This window comes from Poromitra crassiceps (genome assembly GCF_964638095.1).
Source record: "Poromitra crassiceps genome assembly, chromosome: 1".
NCBI lineage: Eukaryota > Metazoa > Chordata > Actinopteri > Beryciformes > Melamphaidae > Poromitra > Poromitra crassiceps.
Genome location: NC_139623.1, coordinates 30,170,277 through 30,188,124, shown reverse-complemented (window position 1 = coordinate 30,188,124; position 17,848 = coordinate 30,170,277). Strand labels below are relative to the sequence as shown.

At 43.1% G+C, this 17,848-nt stretch overlaps 1 protein-coding gene across 1 annotated transcript in view; it reads right to left on the bottom strand.

Annotated features, from left to right (window-relative positions):
* The window catches only part of nyap1 (neuronal tyrosine phosphorylated phosphoinositide-3-kinase adaptor 1), a gene marked incomplete at both ends in the record, with an annotated part of 31,138 nt that extends 13,631 nt beyond the window's left edge, over window positions 1–17,507 (bottom strand). Inside the window, 2 exons of the mRNA XM_083634916.1 lie at window positions 1,837–2,210; window positions 17,320–17,507. Coding sequence (XP_083491042.1) covers window positions 1,837–2,210; window positions 17,320–17,507 — 562 coding nt within the window. The remainder of the gene's footprint in view (window positions 1–1,836; window positions 2,211–17,319) is intronic.
* Window positions 17,508–17,848: the final 341 nt, after the last annotated feature.

Here is a 17,848-nt window from a genome sequence, read left to right as displayed (position 1 = left end):
AGGTTAGGTTTAGGCATGGGGGGAGGTTAGGTTTGGCGTGGGGGCTGGGAGAGGTTAGTGAAAAACGGGGAATATAGAACCCGGGGAAAAATAGAACCCAGGGAACATAGACATGATCCCGCTCCACCAGACCCTCGTTCCCCTGGTAATCCAATTCAAAACGCAAATCACTTTTTCGCACAAAACCATGACAAACGAATTCTCATTGTTAAATCAAGGTGTGTTTTTTTCTGCAGTGTAGGTTAGTTGAAAATCAACGTGGCATTCTGAGGAGGGAAGTGTGTCCGCGCGCGAGCCGTGCGTAATGTAAGCCTATCCAAGTGAGGATTTCCTGCACTGCGCCGGAGAATACTGTCTGCACTCAGGCGTACGTCTGGCATAGAGGGGTTTTTTTGCGCTAAGACCAGCTATTTGGTGGCGTTAAAATTGAGAGCACCCAAGGCCTTTTTTTCCAACACATTGCGCTGGAACGCCTATTTTGGAACGGGCAACGCCCAAACCTCTGTTTGCGTTCAGAACATACCGACGGTATCTTTGCCAGAGCGCAAAATGACACTTGCGGGAGACAGATGATAGGCTAGAGGCCCACGGACACGCCTGGGCTACGCCTACACCTGTGTCTGTGCTTAGATCCCAGCGTAAAACTGGATGGTGGAGGCAGACGATAGCTTAAGACGCAGGGAAGATAGCAATAAAAGGCGATAGCACCGTACGAAGATAGGGCCCTTAGTGTGTTAGATTTAGGGGGGGAAGCAAGTCAAGGACAGAGATAGGAATGATTCTTTTCATCGTTAATTAATCTGTCACTTATTTTCTCGATTACTCTGTTTGGTCTATAAAATGCCAGAAAATAGGGAAAAATGACAATGGCTGGGTTGGGGTTCCTCTGCCTTTCCGAAGCCCTGCCACTCCGAACGTTAACTTCCATTATTCAGACTGGCGGTCGTTCACCTTAGAAGCCACAATGCCGACCTTAGGTTTAGGCGTGGGGGTGGGAGAGGTTAGGTTTTGGGTTAGGGTCTGGGGGAGGTTAGGTTTAGGCATGGGGGGAGGTTAGGTTTGGCGTGGGGGCTGGGAGAGGTTAGTGAAAAACGGGGAATATAGACCCCCTTTCTGAGTGCCGATATTTCGGAGTGGCAGAACGTCGGAGTGGCAGGTTAATTCTGTAGTGTTTCTCGCAATTTTGTTGTATGCTGTGTATATAAAGCAATTTGAACTGCAGTCCATGTCTGAAATAAATAATGTTTAATAGAAGAAGTTCTTGTTTAACATGACCACGATTAGGTTATTCTACCACAGTGTTTCTCAACCACTGGGTCGTGGCCCACTGGTGGGCTCAGAGTGCCATCTAATGGGCCGCAGAGGACCTCTCACATCGAGATGGTGGACAGCTCCAGTTAAGATGCTTCTTAAGAGCCTTCTCTTTTTTTTCTTCTCTTCTGTTAAGAAGGCGTTTGGGAAACACTTCTTTGGAGCCTTCTTAACTCCTTAAGAAGCTTCTTAACTCCTTAAGAAGCTTCTTAACTCTTAAGAAGCTTCTTTGTTGGGAAACTCAGCCAATCAGTGTTCCCCAAAACCCAACATGATGTCCTCAAATGTCTTGTTTTGTCCACAACCCAAAGATATTCAGTTTACTGTCAACATAGAGGAGTAGAAAAGAAAGAAAATAATTTTTACTTTTTTTTCTCTTAAAAGAATTACTCAAACCGATTAATCGATTATCAAAATAGCTGCAGATTAATTTAATAGTTGACAACTAATGGATTAATGGTTGCAGCTCTAGTAGACAGAAATACTTCATACTGTAGAATATGTGCCTGAAAAGAAATTTCTTACAGTTCTTCTTCTCAGAGTGTTTGGCCTGCGAATGAGTGGACGGGCCAGGGGTCGCAGCCTCAGGGGGCCTGTCTCTGGTGTCGCTGGAGGTGGAGCTGAGCCGGGTGCTGGGGTGGCGTTTGGGCTTGGCCGGGGGGCAGCGGCAACCGTGCTGGGACTGTGTGTCTGAGTAATCCTCCCCGTTCTCCAGACTCGTGTCGCTGGCGCCAACCGCATGGCAGGACTGCGAGCGCGGCGCCATGGCCGAAGCACAGGAGTGAGGGGACAGGTCCTGGGAGGCCGGCATGGTCATGAAACCCATCCGGAAGTGTCGGCGGAAGGAGGCCAAGTCGCGGGCTTTGCCGACAGTGGCCGAGGGGTGGTTCTGGTTGGAGCTGCAGTGGGGGCAGGGGGGGGAAGGGGATTGGAGTTGGAAGGTTTGTGTGGGAGTAAAACATTAGGGCTGGGCCATATGTACAAAATCAAATATGACAAATACCTCAATATTGATATTTTGACAGTATTGTATGGATATAAATATATATTTTGAGATTTTTGATCAATAATCATCAGTAATGTGGATATAATAACTAAGTGGGTAAAGGCAAAAAAAAATGGAGCAGCTAGAACATTCTGATAAGTTCAGAAGATGACATCACTTTACTGTAATGCAGCCTTTAAAACCAGGAAAAGACAACACTTATGCCAGGCATGTCCAAAGTCCAGCCCTGGGGCCCAATTGATTTTAAGTGGCCCTTGTCTTGTCTCTCAAAATAGACTATATGTGGCCCTCCACACAGTATTGGTTAATCAAGCGCAAGTTCAATTTGCATTTTTTCCCTTCACCTAACGATGATAGCAGCACTATCATAGTTTGTACAAGCACCAAATAGGAACAGCACATGCAGAACTAATGTTTTCAGATGGTAAACAAAATCTTTAGAGTACAATTGTATGTGATTTTTTATTTTATTTTATTTTATTTATAACCCATATGATGTGAGAAGCACCTGCCCCCCCAGAATTTTCACATTATCTAATCTGGCCCCCGTTCAAAAAGGTTTGGACACCCCTGACTTATGCCATATCACGATATCCAAACTCTAAGATGATAATCTCGTCTCTTATCATGATATCGATATAATGTTTATATATTACCCAACCCATTTAGCAATCATAGTTAAAGACATTACATTACATTACATTACGTCATTTGGCAGACGCTTTTATCCAAAGCGACTTACAATAACACATTTTTTGTCAGCAATAGAGCAATCAACTATGGAGCACAGTCTATGACAACTACAACTTCTGAAGGAACAGTGGTACAAGTTTAGGTTAGTGGTACAAGGTTGGTTAGTTTTTTTTGTTTGTTTTTTTAAGAAAGAGAGAGAACGAAGTTAGATCAAGAAGGGCCCAGATGGAGCCCAGGAGCCCAGATGGAGCCAGACCCCCTAAGTCAAAAAGGAAATTGGATGTTGTTCTCTACACTGTGCAGAATGATGTCTGTGCAGAGTTTCACGCTAGAAGGCTGTTCAATCGTCTACTAAAAATGGAAAGTTTCTCTGTGCTCACTGAAAACGCCATTTTCAACCAGCATGATTTGTGACATCATGAATACTGGAGCAATCCCTGTCCAGTATAGACCTTATTCGATTGATGTCACTCATGTACTGGCACGCCCACTGCTGCCATATTGTCGACATAACGCAGCAGCTCTCAAGTGACAGCCTATGTGGAGCAGCGTTTATAGGAAGCTAGCCGCTGTTAGCGTTACCTGTATCATTCCAATTGTGTTCGGATGGTGACCTGCGTTAGGCATGGCTGTAGTAATGACAGCAATAAAGTCCCCGTGGTTTGTTTCTATCTCTACCGTCCTCAGACGTGAAGGGAGCGAGACTGAACATACGTCAGCACAGGAGAGGTGTGTGGATAGTTAGTTGAGATAGTTGAGACAGGTGAAACTTTCTGACAGCTCCTCACAGCAAAGTCTGTTCACCTCATTCTTTTGTTTATTTATTACAGGCATTAACGGCAGCATACAAATAACAACTGTGGGGTTTTTATTGCTGTCATTACCATCGCTATTTTGTAATGGAACAGAAACGACAATAAGGCTGTTACTAGTTGTCAGCTGCAGCGCTGTGTGCGCGCAGGGCGGTATGTCAACAATATGGTGCCGTCCAGGGTTAGCGAATAAGGTCTATTCAGCAGTCAAAGCCCTTGTTTGTATGCTGTGATTGGCTAGCTGTATGTTCTAGAAAATCTAGATAACCCTGATTGGTTGCTTTTGAATTTTTTATGAGGCAGAAGGAGGAGAAGTCATTGTAAGGAATTTAACAAGATACCTTTTTGGGGGGAAACCATCACACACAAATTACTATTCAAAGTAAAGTACTTTAAATACATCTTCAAACATGATTTTAGGGGGTCTTTAAATGAAGAACCATCATTTACTATCCCTCACTCTCCCTTGCTCTCTCTTTCTCCTTCAAACATGACCTTTAACTTATAGGCCCCTATTCTCCCACAGGCCTTCGGCGCTAAAACGGGCCTTAAACGCAAAAAAATGTGCCTTGCGCCTGCCTCGGGAAGATATCAACATGGCTTTACGCTGGCAAATGCGCTTTAGGCTGAATGGGCGTGGCGCACTCCCTGAATGGGCGAGAATGGGCGTGTCGGCCTTAAATGCTGGCCTAATGATATCTTCTCAACTGGCGTAAATTTAGCGCTTTTGAAAACCAGGCCTATTCAGTGCGCCAGTTGCGAGGAGCGCTCTTCTGCCTCTCCCCTGTCACCCTTCTCTGTCTCTCTCTGAAACCAGGCCTATTCAGTGCGCCAGTTGCGATGAGCACTCTTCTGCCTCTTCTATGTCACCCTTCTCTCTCTCTCTCTGACTCCCTCGCTTAGACAGACACAACACACTTCCCATAGGAAAAAGAAGTTGTAAGTTCACTGCCTAGCATGTCCCAGCATGCATTGTGCTGCTCCATTTAGCTACTAAATAGCAACCAAATGAGCCGAAATAGATATAAAAGGTCTAAATAATGTGTAATGGTAACACAACCTGCAATTGTAGAACATTTCAATATTGGACCAAATAAAACATCGAAATGAAAACACCACCCTATGTGAAACATATATGTCCTCCTGGGCCTATATATATCCCTTGTCGATTTAACGTGATTTAGATAAGTGACAGCGGAACGCGCTTCTACTGTCATGTGCTGTACTGTGATGTCCGCTCCAATAACTTGGCCCTACTTCACATTTAATTTTACAATAAAAACACATTTATGCAATGACTTTACATAATGTAGGGTATATTTATGTGCATCGTCCTTCCTGCAGCAGGCAAGAGAAAATTATATCTTTCTGGACAAACTTTCACCAATCTAATAGGCTATATTTTTCTAGCTGATGCATTTAGAACATTCTTTTCACTTTGATCTTGCTATAGTGTAGGGTATTTACATGCTTGCAGTATTTAAACTGCAGTTAGATTGGTTTGAGAAAAATAATAATATGGAATAATAGCCTATATATGGAGACAGACAGACTGGATGAAGGGAGGGGGGGGGCAGAGCGCTTGGCTTTGTCTGGTTTTACCGGATTTATCCTGGAATTGGAGCTTAAAAGGCAAGCGTGTGACTCTTTACTGCAATTCTCCAATGAGCGGACTATGCATAATTTTACGCTTAAAAGGCGTGGTTATAATGGTTGAGGCTGCGTGTAGCGCCGATACCAAGATAGCGAGTGCGCTGCTCCACACCCACTAACTGCGCTAGGCGGCCTAGCGCTAGGCCTTAAACGCAGTTTCTACACCGATTGCAACGATAGGGCCCATAGTCTATAATCCCCTTCTTACTCTCACAGTGTTGAAAGATTGACACGGCAGTGCAGCAGCTGCCCTGGAGGCAACACCATCCTCAGTATTCACATATCTTTCCATCTCCATTCCTCTACATCTGCTCTCCTCTCAAACACATTCAATTAGGAAATTACTTCCCCCAACACCACCACCACCCGCCGCCCTCCACCCCTCAAAGTACTCCCAGCGTGCGCTGTGTTGCTGGAATTCCCTGATTCCTTATATCCACAACCCACATCTGTACATCTGTGCTCTCATGATGGCCAGAAGCATTTCATATCAGTTACTATGGGAACGGTTTTGATGTTCATGTATTTGATGGTTTAAACGCATGAAATCACAATTGATATGAGCTCTTGCAACATGCAAATAAAACTGAAAAGTGGACAAATCTGAGGAATGATCGCAGCGCTTAACTAAAATGGGAATGGATTTTGAAAATATGATTAGGAATCTCATCATTTCTTTGAGCTAATTATGACATAGCCTGCTCTATATTAACTGAAATATTTCCAGAAATACAAACAAAAACGCAGAAAACTGATATTTGACCATGTGAATTGGCTAAAGAAATTCCAGATAATTCCTCTGCTGTGCTTTCTCCAAACCTTCTATCCCATTAACACTATTAAATCTAGCACCTTTCAACTGTCTATTAGCATAGATAAAAGCCTGCTTTATTCTTTCCAATGTATCATTGTAGAGTACCGTAAAAACGCAGAGTTAAATCTGTATGTGGGCAGCGCAGTGGTTAGAGTTTCTGCCCTGATACTGTGAGTTTTGGGGTTTGATCATCCCCAGCCAAAGGCTTACAGAATGGTACAATGATAACCCTCTGCTAGCCTCTCGGCTATAAAGAGACAGGTCCCACAATACGCCGGCGTCCTCTGCAGGCCGATGTTCTGCTGCCTCACCCCACAGCATCAGGATATAAGCCCCGCCTTTAAGCCATGTGGGATCGAACAAGGCTCACCTAGCCTGGGTAAACCCAGCCTCCATGTGACCTCTATCTATGTGCTATCAGTCACATAGATAGAGGTCACGTGGAGGCTGGGTTTACCCGGGCTAAGGCTCACCTACTTACCTCTTGTGCAACTGATTCATAACAAGGCTACTGTGAAGTTACTATGCTCCAACAAAAGTGTCTGGAGAGAGGGAGAAAACATTCACATCTGTACTACTAATACCATCAAAAGCAGAAAACTGACTACAGAATGTATTGCAGCCACCCGGGAGGAAATCACGGGTGCTCCACTGAGCATAAACTAGGGATCAGTGCCGTCTCAATAGTCTTTTTTTCAGAACGTATCTGCGGATCACATCTCAACAAAGAGATACGGAACAAATCTGTATATCTATCTCTACATGTTTGGAGTTCGAAGATCTGGGCCCCTATTCTCCCACAGGCCTTCGGCGCTAAAACGGGCCTTCGGCGCTAAAAAACGTGCCTTGCGCCTGCCTCGGGAAGATAGCAATATGGCTTTACGCTGCCAAATGCGCTTTAGGCCGAATGGGCGTGGCGCACTCCCTGAATGGGCGAGAATGGGCGTTTCGGCGTTAAATATCGGCCTAATGATATCTTCCCACCTGGCGTAAATTTAGCGCTTTGCGCTTTTGAAAACCAGGCCTATTGAGTGCGCTGGTTGCGTGGAGTGCTCCCCTCTGGCTCCCCTCTGGCTCCCCTCTGTCACCCTTCTCTGTGTCACTCTCTCCCTCTCTCCTCAGTCTGACAGGCACAATACGACTCTCTCTCTCTGACTCCCTCGCTCAGACAGACACAACACACTTCCCATAGGAAAAATAGGTAACCCTTTATTTTACAGGTACCCTAGTTACATATGAACTATTTGTAATTACACATGAACACCAAATGTAATTACACAGTAATTACCAATAGTTATAAATGATGTTCATATGTAGTTACATTGTAACGGACCTGTAAAATGGAGTGAGTCTGTTCAACTGTAGTTCATATGTAGTTACATTGTAACGGACCTGTAAAATGGAGTGAGTCTGTTCAACTGTAGTTCATATGTAGTTACATTGTAACGGACCTGTAAAATGGAGTGAGTCTGTTCAACTGTAGTTCATATGTAGTTACATGTAACGGACCTGTAAAGTGGAGTGAGTCTATTCAACTGTAGTTCATATGTAGTTACATGGTACCGGACCTGTAAAGTGGTTATAATGGTTGAGGCTGCGTGTAGCGCCGATACCAAGATAGCGAGTGCGCTGGTCCACACCCACTTACTGCGCTAGGCGGCCTAGCGCTAGGCCTTAAACGCAGTTTCTACGCCGATTGCAACGATAGGGCCCATTGTGATTTTGAGCTTGCAATTAAATACCTCAAATATTCGCGTGTGTTTTTGTATGCAAGTGATTCATAATATTTAACTTAAAGTATATGGATGGCAGTATATGACTATTTGCAGTTCTGTCCTTTAGATCTGCTTCTATCCCCGTGAGGCGGCGAAGTGCAGATCAACACAATCGGAGCTTCCAATTTCCATTCAGGCTTGCAAGCAGCAGAGGCAGAAGTGAGGCCACTCATCACGGAGGACACAGATGTGACTGTTCCTCTCATCACATCACTGTATGCGAGCTGAGCTACAGTAGAGCGTGCCTGCATAGGTCGGCGCATGTATGTGGCATGAGTACACAATGTGTTTGCATCTGTATGATTGTGTACTTGAATGCCTGTGGGGGAGTGTGTGACTTGTCATAATCGACATAGATACCACAAGGCCATATTTAGCCCAGAACAGAGGCTGCGCAGCCCCTGACAGCAGCAGCTTTGCTGTTTTTATTTCCTTACTCCCTCTTTGATAATGTTCCCTCCCACATCATGGATGGGAAATATGAGATGGCCTTTTGACCCATCAGTCATACTGAACCAATTCCATGAATATAATAAAAAATACAATATTTAACGTCCAATAACATCATCATCAAAAACAATAATAGTAACAATAACAATGTTATTAAATTTATGACATCATCCTTAAAAGGATACACCACTTTTTTGGAAGTTTAGCTCATTTGCCACATCCCCCCCACATAACCAAGATACACCATGCCTTACCGGCACTGTCCGCTCAGTTTACAGTGAGCTACAGTTGTGAAGTTAGTAATTATCGCCATAGAATGGAGGCTAATGGTACAGCTGTTAAAAATCTGCCAAAACACACATCTCACTGCGTCAAAATACATGTTGTGCTTCGGGTACTCACCACACGATGAAATATTAATCCAAAATGCACATAATTGGTCTTTTTGGAAGGAAAAGAGGTAGCCGACACAACTTTCCAAACATGGCCACCGACCTCTTTTCCTTCCAAAAAGACATGGCGATAATTACTAATTTCACGACTGTAGCTCACTGTAAACTGAGCGGACAGTGCCGGTAAGGCATGGTGTATCTTGGTTATGTTGGGGGGATGTGGCAAATGAGCTAAACCTCCAAAAAAGTGGTGTATCCCTTTAACGTTGCTCAGTGTTTTCCAGTTGACCATTGCTCCACTGCTGTACTTTTTGCTGTAATAAAACTTGTATGTCTTTGTTCTCTTCTAAATCTCATGACTGAAGCTTTGCTATTCAACTGGAATATTTGGAAATAAACAGAGAAATGTGCATCGCTGAGTGGAGTGTCAGCTGTCAATCAAAGCTGTATGAGGCCATCCGCTGCTCCCCCGTAGCCCTTTCAACAACATCTTTGAGAGCTTATCTTTAGAAAGACTCTTGAATATCAACCCCTCCTTAGAGTAGGAGATATTCCCAAATGCTTTTAAGACTGTGATGATAAAGCTTTTGCTGAAGAAATCCGGTCTAGATAATTCTGCCCCTAGCAGTTACTGTCCTATTTCTAATTTACCTTTTCTAGGGCAAAGTTTAAGAGAAGGTTATGTTTAAACAGTTGAAATAATATATATGTAAAAATATTATCCGAGCAAAAATCCAAACTGGTTTTAGCGCAAATCATAGTACTATGATGACTCTTGTTAATGTAGTTTGTTGATTTTCAACCAGCTTTCTATTATTACAAAATCAGTAGTATTTATGCAAATAAACAATGTAAATAAACAGAGAGAGAGAGGGGGGGAGAGAGAGAAAGAGCAATAATGATAGTGATAGTAATAGTGATAGTGACAGTAATAGACACCATGGCAAAACTGCTCCGAATGACATAATTATGACCCGGATGTTCTGTGAAATTAAACATTGTTCATTTGCATATACACTGCCGATTCTGTCATGATACAAAGCTGGTTGAAAATCAGCAAAGTGTCCCTTTTAAGTGCTGATGTTGGGTATGGGTCCTCATTCTCTAGGACCTTAGTGTCATACAGCATGATATCACATCAAGTTACAGTATGGGTTGGTATAGTTTTAAAGGGGGACTTACCCCCCAGATATGTATCAGAACAGTGATTTGAAAAAACCTATGGAAAAAAACAAGAAATGAGATATACTCTTGTCTATACTATACTCTTTGGCTGTGCTCAGCCCAGTAATCTTTCTCCGGAAATCGACGCCATGACAGTTTGCCCACCGCCTCAAAAATAATTTATATGAGAGCTGCAATATCTTTATAAATATCAACAACTAGCCAACGCTGGTGGCCTGTATGGAAACAGCGTTGCTCAAAATGGTTGAAAGTTATATCAATTTGGTAATTCAGTGGCGAACTAGAAATTTAATTATTTTTCTCCCATGTGTGTGTATGTGGCGCCTGTAACTTACGTGTTAAAAGAGACTAGTGACGCGAGAGCACAGCACAGTGAGGACAAACGCCCCGCTCTCACACTCATGTAATCACAATGTGAGATTTCTCCACGTCATTCCCTCGTCCAACTTGCGATATACCGCGCCATCAAATCCGTTTTTAATTTTCGTTTTGGGGCTATTCGTGATTCATGTTAAAAGTTACTGCAGCGCAGGGCAGTGTATGTGACAGTCAGATCTCCATGTGAAGAGCTCCGCCCGCGCGTCCCCGCTGCCTGGAGCACAGCAGCTCGTGCTCGCGCTCTAAAAGGCAGCTTGAGCTGCTGCCTGGCCAGCAGAAAGTGGTCCAGACTCGGTGTGATAATCCTGTAACAGCATTTGAGCTTATTCAGGTAAGATATTAATAATGTAATGACACATTCAGCGATAAACTGTCTACAATGAAGACATGTGTCAAATATGACAACGTGGTCTTCAGTATTTTAAGAGCACAGGGTTTTTTTCATTTCCTGAAAAGTTGGCGTTTTGGAGATGTGGCTTTCATTGCACAGTGACGATATTATAGTAGCCGATGTGTTTAGAGCAGCTTTGTCACGTTGTCACGTCGTAGTATAGCGTTATATTTTAAATGTGCGCTAAACTGTGATGAGATTTGTTTGCGGAAATGACGGCGGGGATGAAAGTCGCTCAGGGAGGCTCACTTTGGCTCGTAGCTGATGATGTTGCTGCAAACACACAATAACCCCTCCCTCCCTCCAATAGGCTTGGAGTTGTGAGGAGCCGGGAAAGGGTACAGGGGGAGTAGGGGAGTAACTATTGTGGGAATCCCTGCATCTGTTTGCGTGAACCGCTGCATACGACTGGGCAAGCCGCTGGTCACAGACAGGCGGGCAGAGCATCAGTGCAGCAGCTCCGTGTCCCCAGCGAAAAGGGGCAGAGAAGACCACCAGTTGTCCTTGAAAGGATTCCAGCATTCTATGTTGTCTCTCAACCTAATTATATGGAATTCTGGACAAAATCATATCTAGGCTATAAAAAATAAAAAATAAGATTTGCATCTGAGAGACCAAATCTCATGATAGGGCTCCTTAGTATGAAAAAGGTTGGGAATGATTTACAGCAACACAAGGCCATGTCCTTCCTTTTATGATTATAGTGGCGTTTATTGATAGTATTGTGTTACATAGGAGTTGGTAGGAAAATAACAGGCGATTGTAATCAATTAACAGGTGATTAACAGGTCAAGTGACATCATGGGAATAGGCTTGGAGTTGTGAGGAGCCGAAAGGGTAAAGGGGGAGTAGGGGAGTAACTATCTTGAAATCCCATAGTCTTTGGTTCATCGTGACGTCACGACGTATCAAATATCCCATTCATTTTAGGGCAAAAAAAAGCAGTGTTCCACCCATAGAGGGCGCTTATGCCAGGTATGCTGCTGAAAAATGATACAAATGGTAAAATGGCAACAGTTTGCTCACAAATGTGGAAATTTTGACCAGCATTCTTCACACATCACCCCCAAAGTCATATATATTGGTTAAAAGCTGAAAAAAAGTGTTTTGGGGGTAAGTTCTCCTTTAAACTGATTTTATTCTTAGATCACTGGGGGAAAAGGTGTTTTTGAAACAGCTGATAGCGGTTTGGCTCAAGGAAGCATGTATATACTATAGTAGCTTTGTCTGTCACAAGACAACAAGGTAGTGATTGTCTTATTCTGCCCCAAACCTCAAGGGGATGTTATTTACCCTATAAACTGGACAATCCAACACCAATTCAGATATTGACTTCAACTCTAAAGTTTATTTCAGTTCACTGACAAGGACTAACTTTTCCATTCGAGGCATAGCGTAGGTGAGACTTCTTTTAAAACAAGATGACGAGGAATGGGAATGCTTTCACCTCCAGCTGCATCGACAATTGTAATGTATCCTGTTTATAACCTCCTAAAATATAAATGACTTATTTCAATGACTCAAATCATTGAAATTGCTGCTGCCAGGGTTTTAAGCGGGTCTGAAAGTGCTTGGAACATCGCCATTCAGGCATACTGTAAATGACTTACTCTTGGTAGAATAGGCATGTGAAACTCTGCTTCGACCAGGGCCGCTGGAAGTCATTTTAAGCAGGGGGTGCTGGGAGGGAGGGACTCGGGCCCCACCGAAAAAAATTTGGACGTTTTTTATTTTTTGTGATGTAATTATTCAGTATTTTCTCCTTTTCTCACTCATTCAGAGCAAAGAGGGAGATATAGAGCATGATGATAATGCTCTATATCTCCCCATTTGCTCTGAATACACCAGTTAACATGACACAGACTTAACATGATAGAAATATTATCAGCAAACTTAATGACTAGACTAATTATTCTGATCTGAATGGCATATATCAAGAAACATTGACTCCTCTCTTTGCTGTATAGTGGGAGGTGCATTTTTGAGTAGGCTATTAAAATAGCATGTCAAGTTCACATTTCTTTATTGCCAGATTAAACAATTCGTATTGGTTGTTGGTTGGTTCAACACAACATGTGCGTGCATGCGCGCTTCTTCTTCTTCTCTAGCCTACAAGCATGTAACTTCATTGATTGTTATTGTTGATAATTCTATTTAAATAGGCTACATTTTCATTTCCCGAAACATTCTTAAACAAGAAAGGAACAGTGCACTGCAAAATATTTTTAATTACATTTGTAAAAAAAAAAAAAAAAATTGGGGGGGAAAAACCTAGGGGGGCTTCGACTGATTCAATATGAATCTCAATTGTCAGTGATTCAATACCGTAAAGATATATTTGAGCAGGTCAAGGATTCTGTTCAATTGCTTTTTTTTAATGATTGAATACAAGTCAACTTGATTCAGTACAATTAGCTTTTTTTCCACCTCAGCCATTTTGTGTCTAAAAGACAGGAGGTAACACAGGTGCAACCAAAACATTAACGAGGGCCCCGGCACTGGAACACCTAAATAGATTGGAAGTTGGAAACCCCCATTAATGTTCGTTTGCACCTGTGTTACTTCCTGCCTTTTAGACACAACATTTTTAGACATTAAATTATTGTTTTAACTTTTACTTTGGTGTATGACTCCCCTCATCTGTTACTTCCTTGAGCCGAGTTGTATGAGGGTCATACACCAAAGTAAACTTTAAAACAATAATTTATTCATTAAAACTAAGGGGGAATAACAAGACAAGCAACATTAAACAAATGAACAGAACAAAGGTGTGCATAGGTGAGGAGGGTGAGAGACTAAAATGGTCTGAAGGTCTTCTTAAGCCCAATGAGTGCACCAGGCCCAGGTGCACCCAATCAGCCTAACGACCCCAACACCAACACTCCTGCAAGACAGGGCCAGGAGAGTTGTCACACTTGTACATGTTTTATTACAGAAAGTATATGAAAACCATGATGAAAATAGTCATAGATTCTGTCAATGTGTTACTTATGGTTGGAATTCTAGTGAAAATAAATGATTCTCCTTTTTGATGGGGACGCCCTGGAACCCCCTCAAGGACCCCACTTTCAAAAAATATTCCCACACCAGGCAAAATGAATTTCAGCCGCATTCAGACAGTATTGAAGTAGAGGGACATGGAGGGACATGGAGGGAGGGAGAAAGAAAAACATAGAGGAATCAACATTCACTATTTCTGACTATTCTGATCAGGTTTCCTTGGCCCACAAACAGCCGATATGATTTCTTTACGAGCCCCCCAGCTCTTACACAGTCCTGCATCTGCGGTACAGTCTTGCACTGCTGGATTGGATCATCGTTACACATCATGATTTTAGGCCCCGAGAGGCACAGAAACACCAGGTCTATCAAGTCTCTTGATCTAGATGGCTGGAGTTCTGTCCCAAGTGTCCCCCTGAGAGGTACAGAAACACCATGTCTATCAAGTCTCTTGATCTAGATGGCTGGAGTTCTGTCCCAAGTGTCCCCCTGAGAGGTACAGAAACACCATGTCTATCAAGTCTCTTGATCTAGATGGAGTTCTGTCCCAAGTGTCCCTGCCTTGATGATGGATGGAGCTGAATTCTTACCTGCGTCTCAGCATCGTAAACATCCCCAAACCTGCATTTCCCCCCTCATTTTAGAAATACAGCGAATCTCAGAGACACTCTTTGCTGAAGCGTTGATACATGACTACATCAAGACTCGGTTACTGTACTGTAAAGCACAACTCTCTGGTGCCTCCATGAAAAACCCACAACTGGTCCAGAAAGCAGCCGCCAAGCCCCTGATGAGAACAATGAAATTTTACCACATCGATCCTGTTATCTCTACACCGCCTTCCGGTTAAAAATTGAGCAGACTGCAACTTATTCTCCTCACCTATTAATCACAGCACCTGCATACATAGTGGAAGTGACATGCTACACCCATACCAGCCCATTCCTACTGGTCTATTATTCAATACAACATCAGCTGGCACCAGGGCTTTCTCTCACAGAGCTCACTGATGGGAATAGTCTGTCTGCCCATATTAGCACATGAGAAACAGTCTCTATTCTCTATTATTCTGTACTGTACCTACAAAACCATCTCCACTCCACATAAATTACTATATATAAATACATTATATAAATATAAAAAATGTCTATTCACTCCCACACTCACTCAAACTCCCATTGGTTCTTGGGGAGGAGGAGAAAACAATGATACCTGCTGCCAGATATATTTCATTGTGTTATAATATGAGGGATGATAGATGAAATTGTCTAGTATGCGATATGAATATTGACCATAGCATTGTGTAGCATGTGTAGCATAGCATGTGTAGCATAATACTTATCTTATGAACCATTTTCAAAATATAGTTTTTATAATTAGGAATTGATATATTCCTAATGAACTGAATAGTGTATTATATATTTGTACCTTGTTTTGTCCTGTAATATGCTTTGGCAACACTCAATACTAACTGATTCCTGCCAGCAAAGCTTTTCTGAATCTGAATCTAAATGTAGTTTCTCTCCCTTCCTACAGGACTTTTTGGGAGCCTTGAGTCCCCAAACTGTCTTCCAGCGTCCTTCACGTCTGTCTCTTAGTCTGTCTGCTTTCCATCCCTGCCCAGTTTAATCATCGGTGACCCTTTCCCCCGTCCATCATCATCACTGGTCACTGTCCCCTGTCCCTCACCTCCGTCTGGATCTACAGCCCACTGCTCACTGCCCTGCACCTCCACTTACCACGCCGGACCCTTCTTACGTACGAGCTTTGTTGTTGTTTTTTATATTCTCCCGGTCCAAACAGCCTGGTACAGCATGGAATTTGGTCAATTATAGGTGACTCATGAGTGGGTCATGAGTGGGCTCTACATCTCTCCTCCATCTCCAACAAATACACTCACTCTCTCTCTCACTCACTCACTCTCTCTCTCACTCACTCACTCACTCACTTACTCGCTCGCAGGCATGCATGCTTCACTCCACCACTACACTGTTGTTATTCTGTGTCAAGATGTTCCTGTGTTGTTGTTGTAGCCTGTTTTGTTCAGTTTTCTAGTGTGCTTGTATTGTCTGTTTGTTCTATCACAGTTTTATGACTATTGTATTGAGATTTTTATTTCATTTTATGTTTTTATTTATTAATTTAACCTCAATGTTTGCTTTAGTCACTGTTCTCGATGTCTGTGTAAAGTGTATTGCAACACTAATGTGTAAAATGCACTTTATATGTATTTTATTTTTATTTGACTGTGCTGGATTGTTTACACTGGCTTCCCATCCCATGTTGGCTAGAATCTGACTTTAATTCTTTTCGTACAAATATTGATTTGCATCCGAGTCTGTGCTTTGATTTTATTATGATGACTTCTGCTGGGAGACTGCCAAGGGGAGAGAGCTGTGCCTGAGACATTAGCAGCTAACTGTGTTGTAATTGTGCAAAATTGGACAACTGAACACACTGAGCTCAGTTTAAGAACGACTCTTTTCCATACTGCCACGGCACTGGCAGGTATAGCTTCAAGGGCTGCGTTACCTATAGTCATTAAATATAACACACATGACTCATACTGCAGGTAAGGTTTCATTATTCACTCCTCCTCAGTTGGGAAACTATAGTATAGAGAATATTAAGGGAGTGTGAAATATGCGTCCAGGGAACCTATTCAACTTCTCAGCCTCGATCAATACAACAACAATCAAACTTTCATTTTCACATTCCCCTCTCATCATAGGATAATTGGGCAAAACAAAAGAAAAGTGATAAGGTTGCATGAACTACATACAGCTCCCTATAGCGTAGAAAGATTATATTGATGTGATGAATTGCTTTGGGTTAGGAGTTACCTGGTTTCATTAAAGCTCAGAGATTGGACTCTCTGATATGTCATGTAGAGACCATGTAATTGGTTACAGTATATACTGAGATAAATGAAATAACCAGCTCTATATTGGGGTTTGGTTCCCTTCTGGCCTCCCTGATCTATATATACTCCAAATATTGCACGCTTTACCTGCCGGATTTTTCTCCCATTTTCTCCCCAATTGTACTTGGCCAATTCACCCTGCTGTCCCGGCTGTTGCTCCACCCCCTCTGCTGATCTGGGGAGAGCTGTAGACTAGTAGCATTATGCTTCTTCTGATACATATGTGCATCTAGCCGCTTCTTTTCACCTAACAGTGAGGAGTTTCACCGGCAGGATGCAGCGCATGGGAGGATCACGCTATTCCCCCCAGTTCCCCTCCCCCCGAACAGGCTGACTGACCAGAGGGCTTTTACCTCTACACTACCCTGAATGCCTGGCCTCCCTGATTTCCTGTAAACATACCTAACAATGAAGTTTTGGCTACAAATTATTATACATTATAGCTGATGTTATCTACAGCATAATGTTACATTATTGTTGACATCATTATGGAGTGCTGCTATACAAATCTGATCAGACCAGGAGCCTCCCCTCACCTCTTTTTCCCGCCCTCTTGGTCCCTCTGCCTCCAGTCCAGACGACTCTTACGATACAGCAGGTTCATGTCGCTGTGCGGTCGCTCTTCCTCGCAGCCTATCACAGCGCAGTGTAGCCGCTTGCCTCGCCTCTCTATGTCACGCAGGAAATGCTCGACTGCCACATCCTGGGCGGAGCCAGAGCTCATGGTATAGAAGACGGCCTGGGAGAACGGGATGTCTGTCACGATCGGCCTCCTCCAACTCACCTGGACAAGAAGAGGACAGGGAGCAATGTGAGCGTTTATAAATGATGAAAGACATGTTTAGCTTCTGAGCTGACCTATATATACCTCCTACAAACTTCCAGCGGACAAGACTGAAAGAGATCCTTTGGGATGTGGCAATAAAATACACTATGAAACCCAAATAATGATATCCAAATGATTAGCATAAGATTGGGGGAATACAGTGTTGAGTGTCCCAAGTTGAGTCTCGAGTCCCCATTGTTTGAGTCCGAGTCACAAAAGAAGAGTCCAAGTCGAGTCCG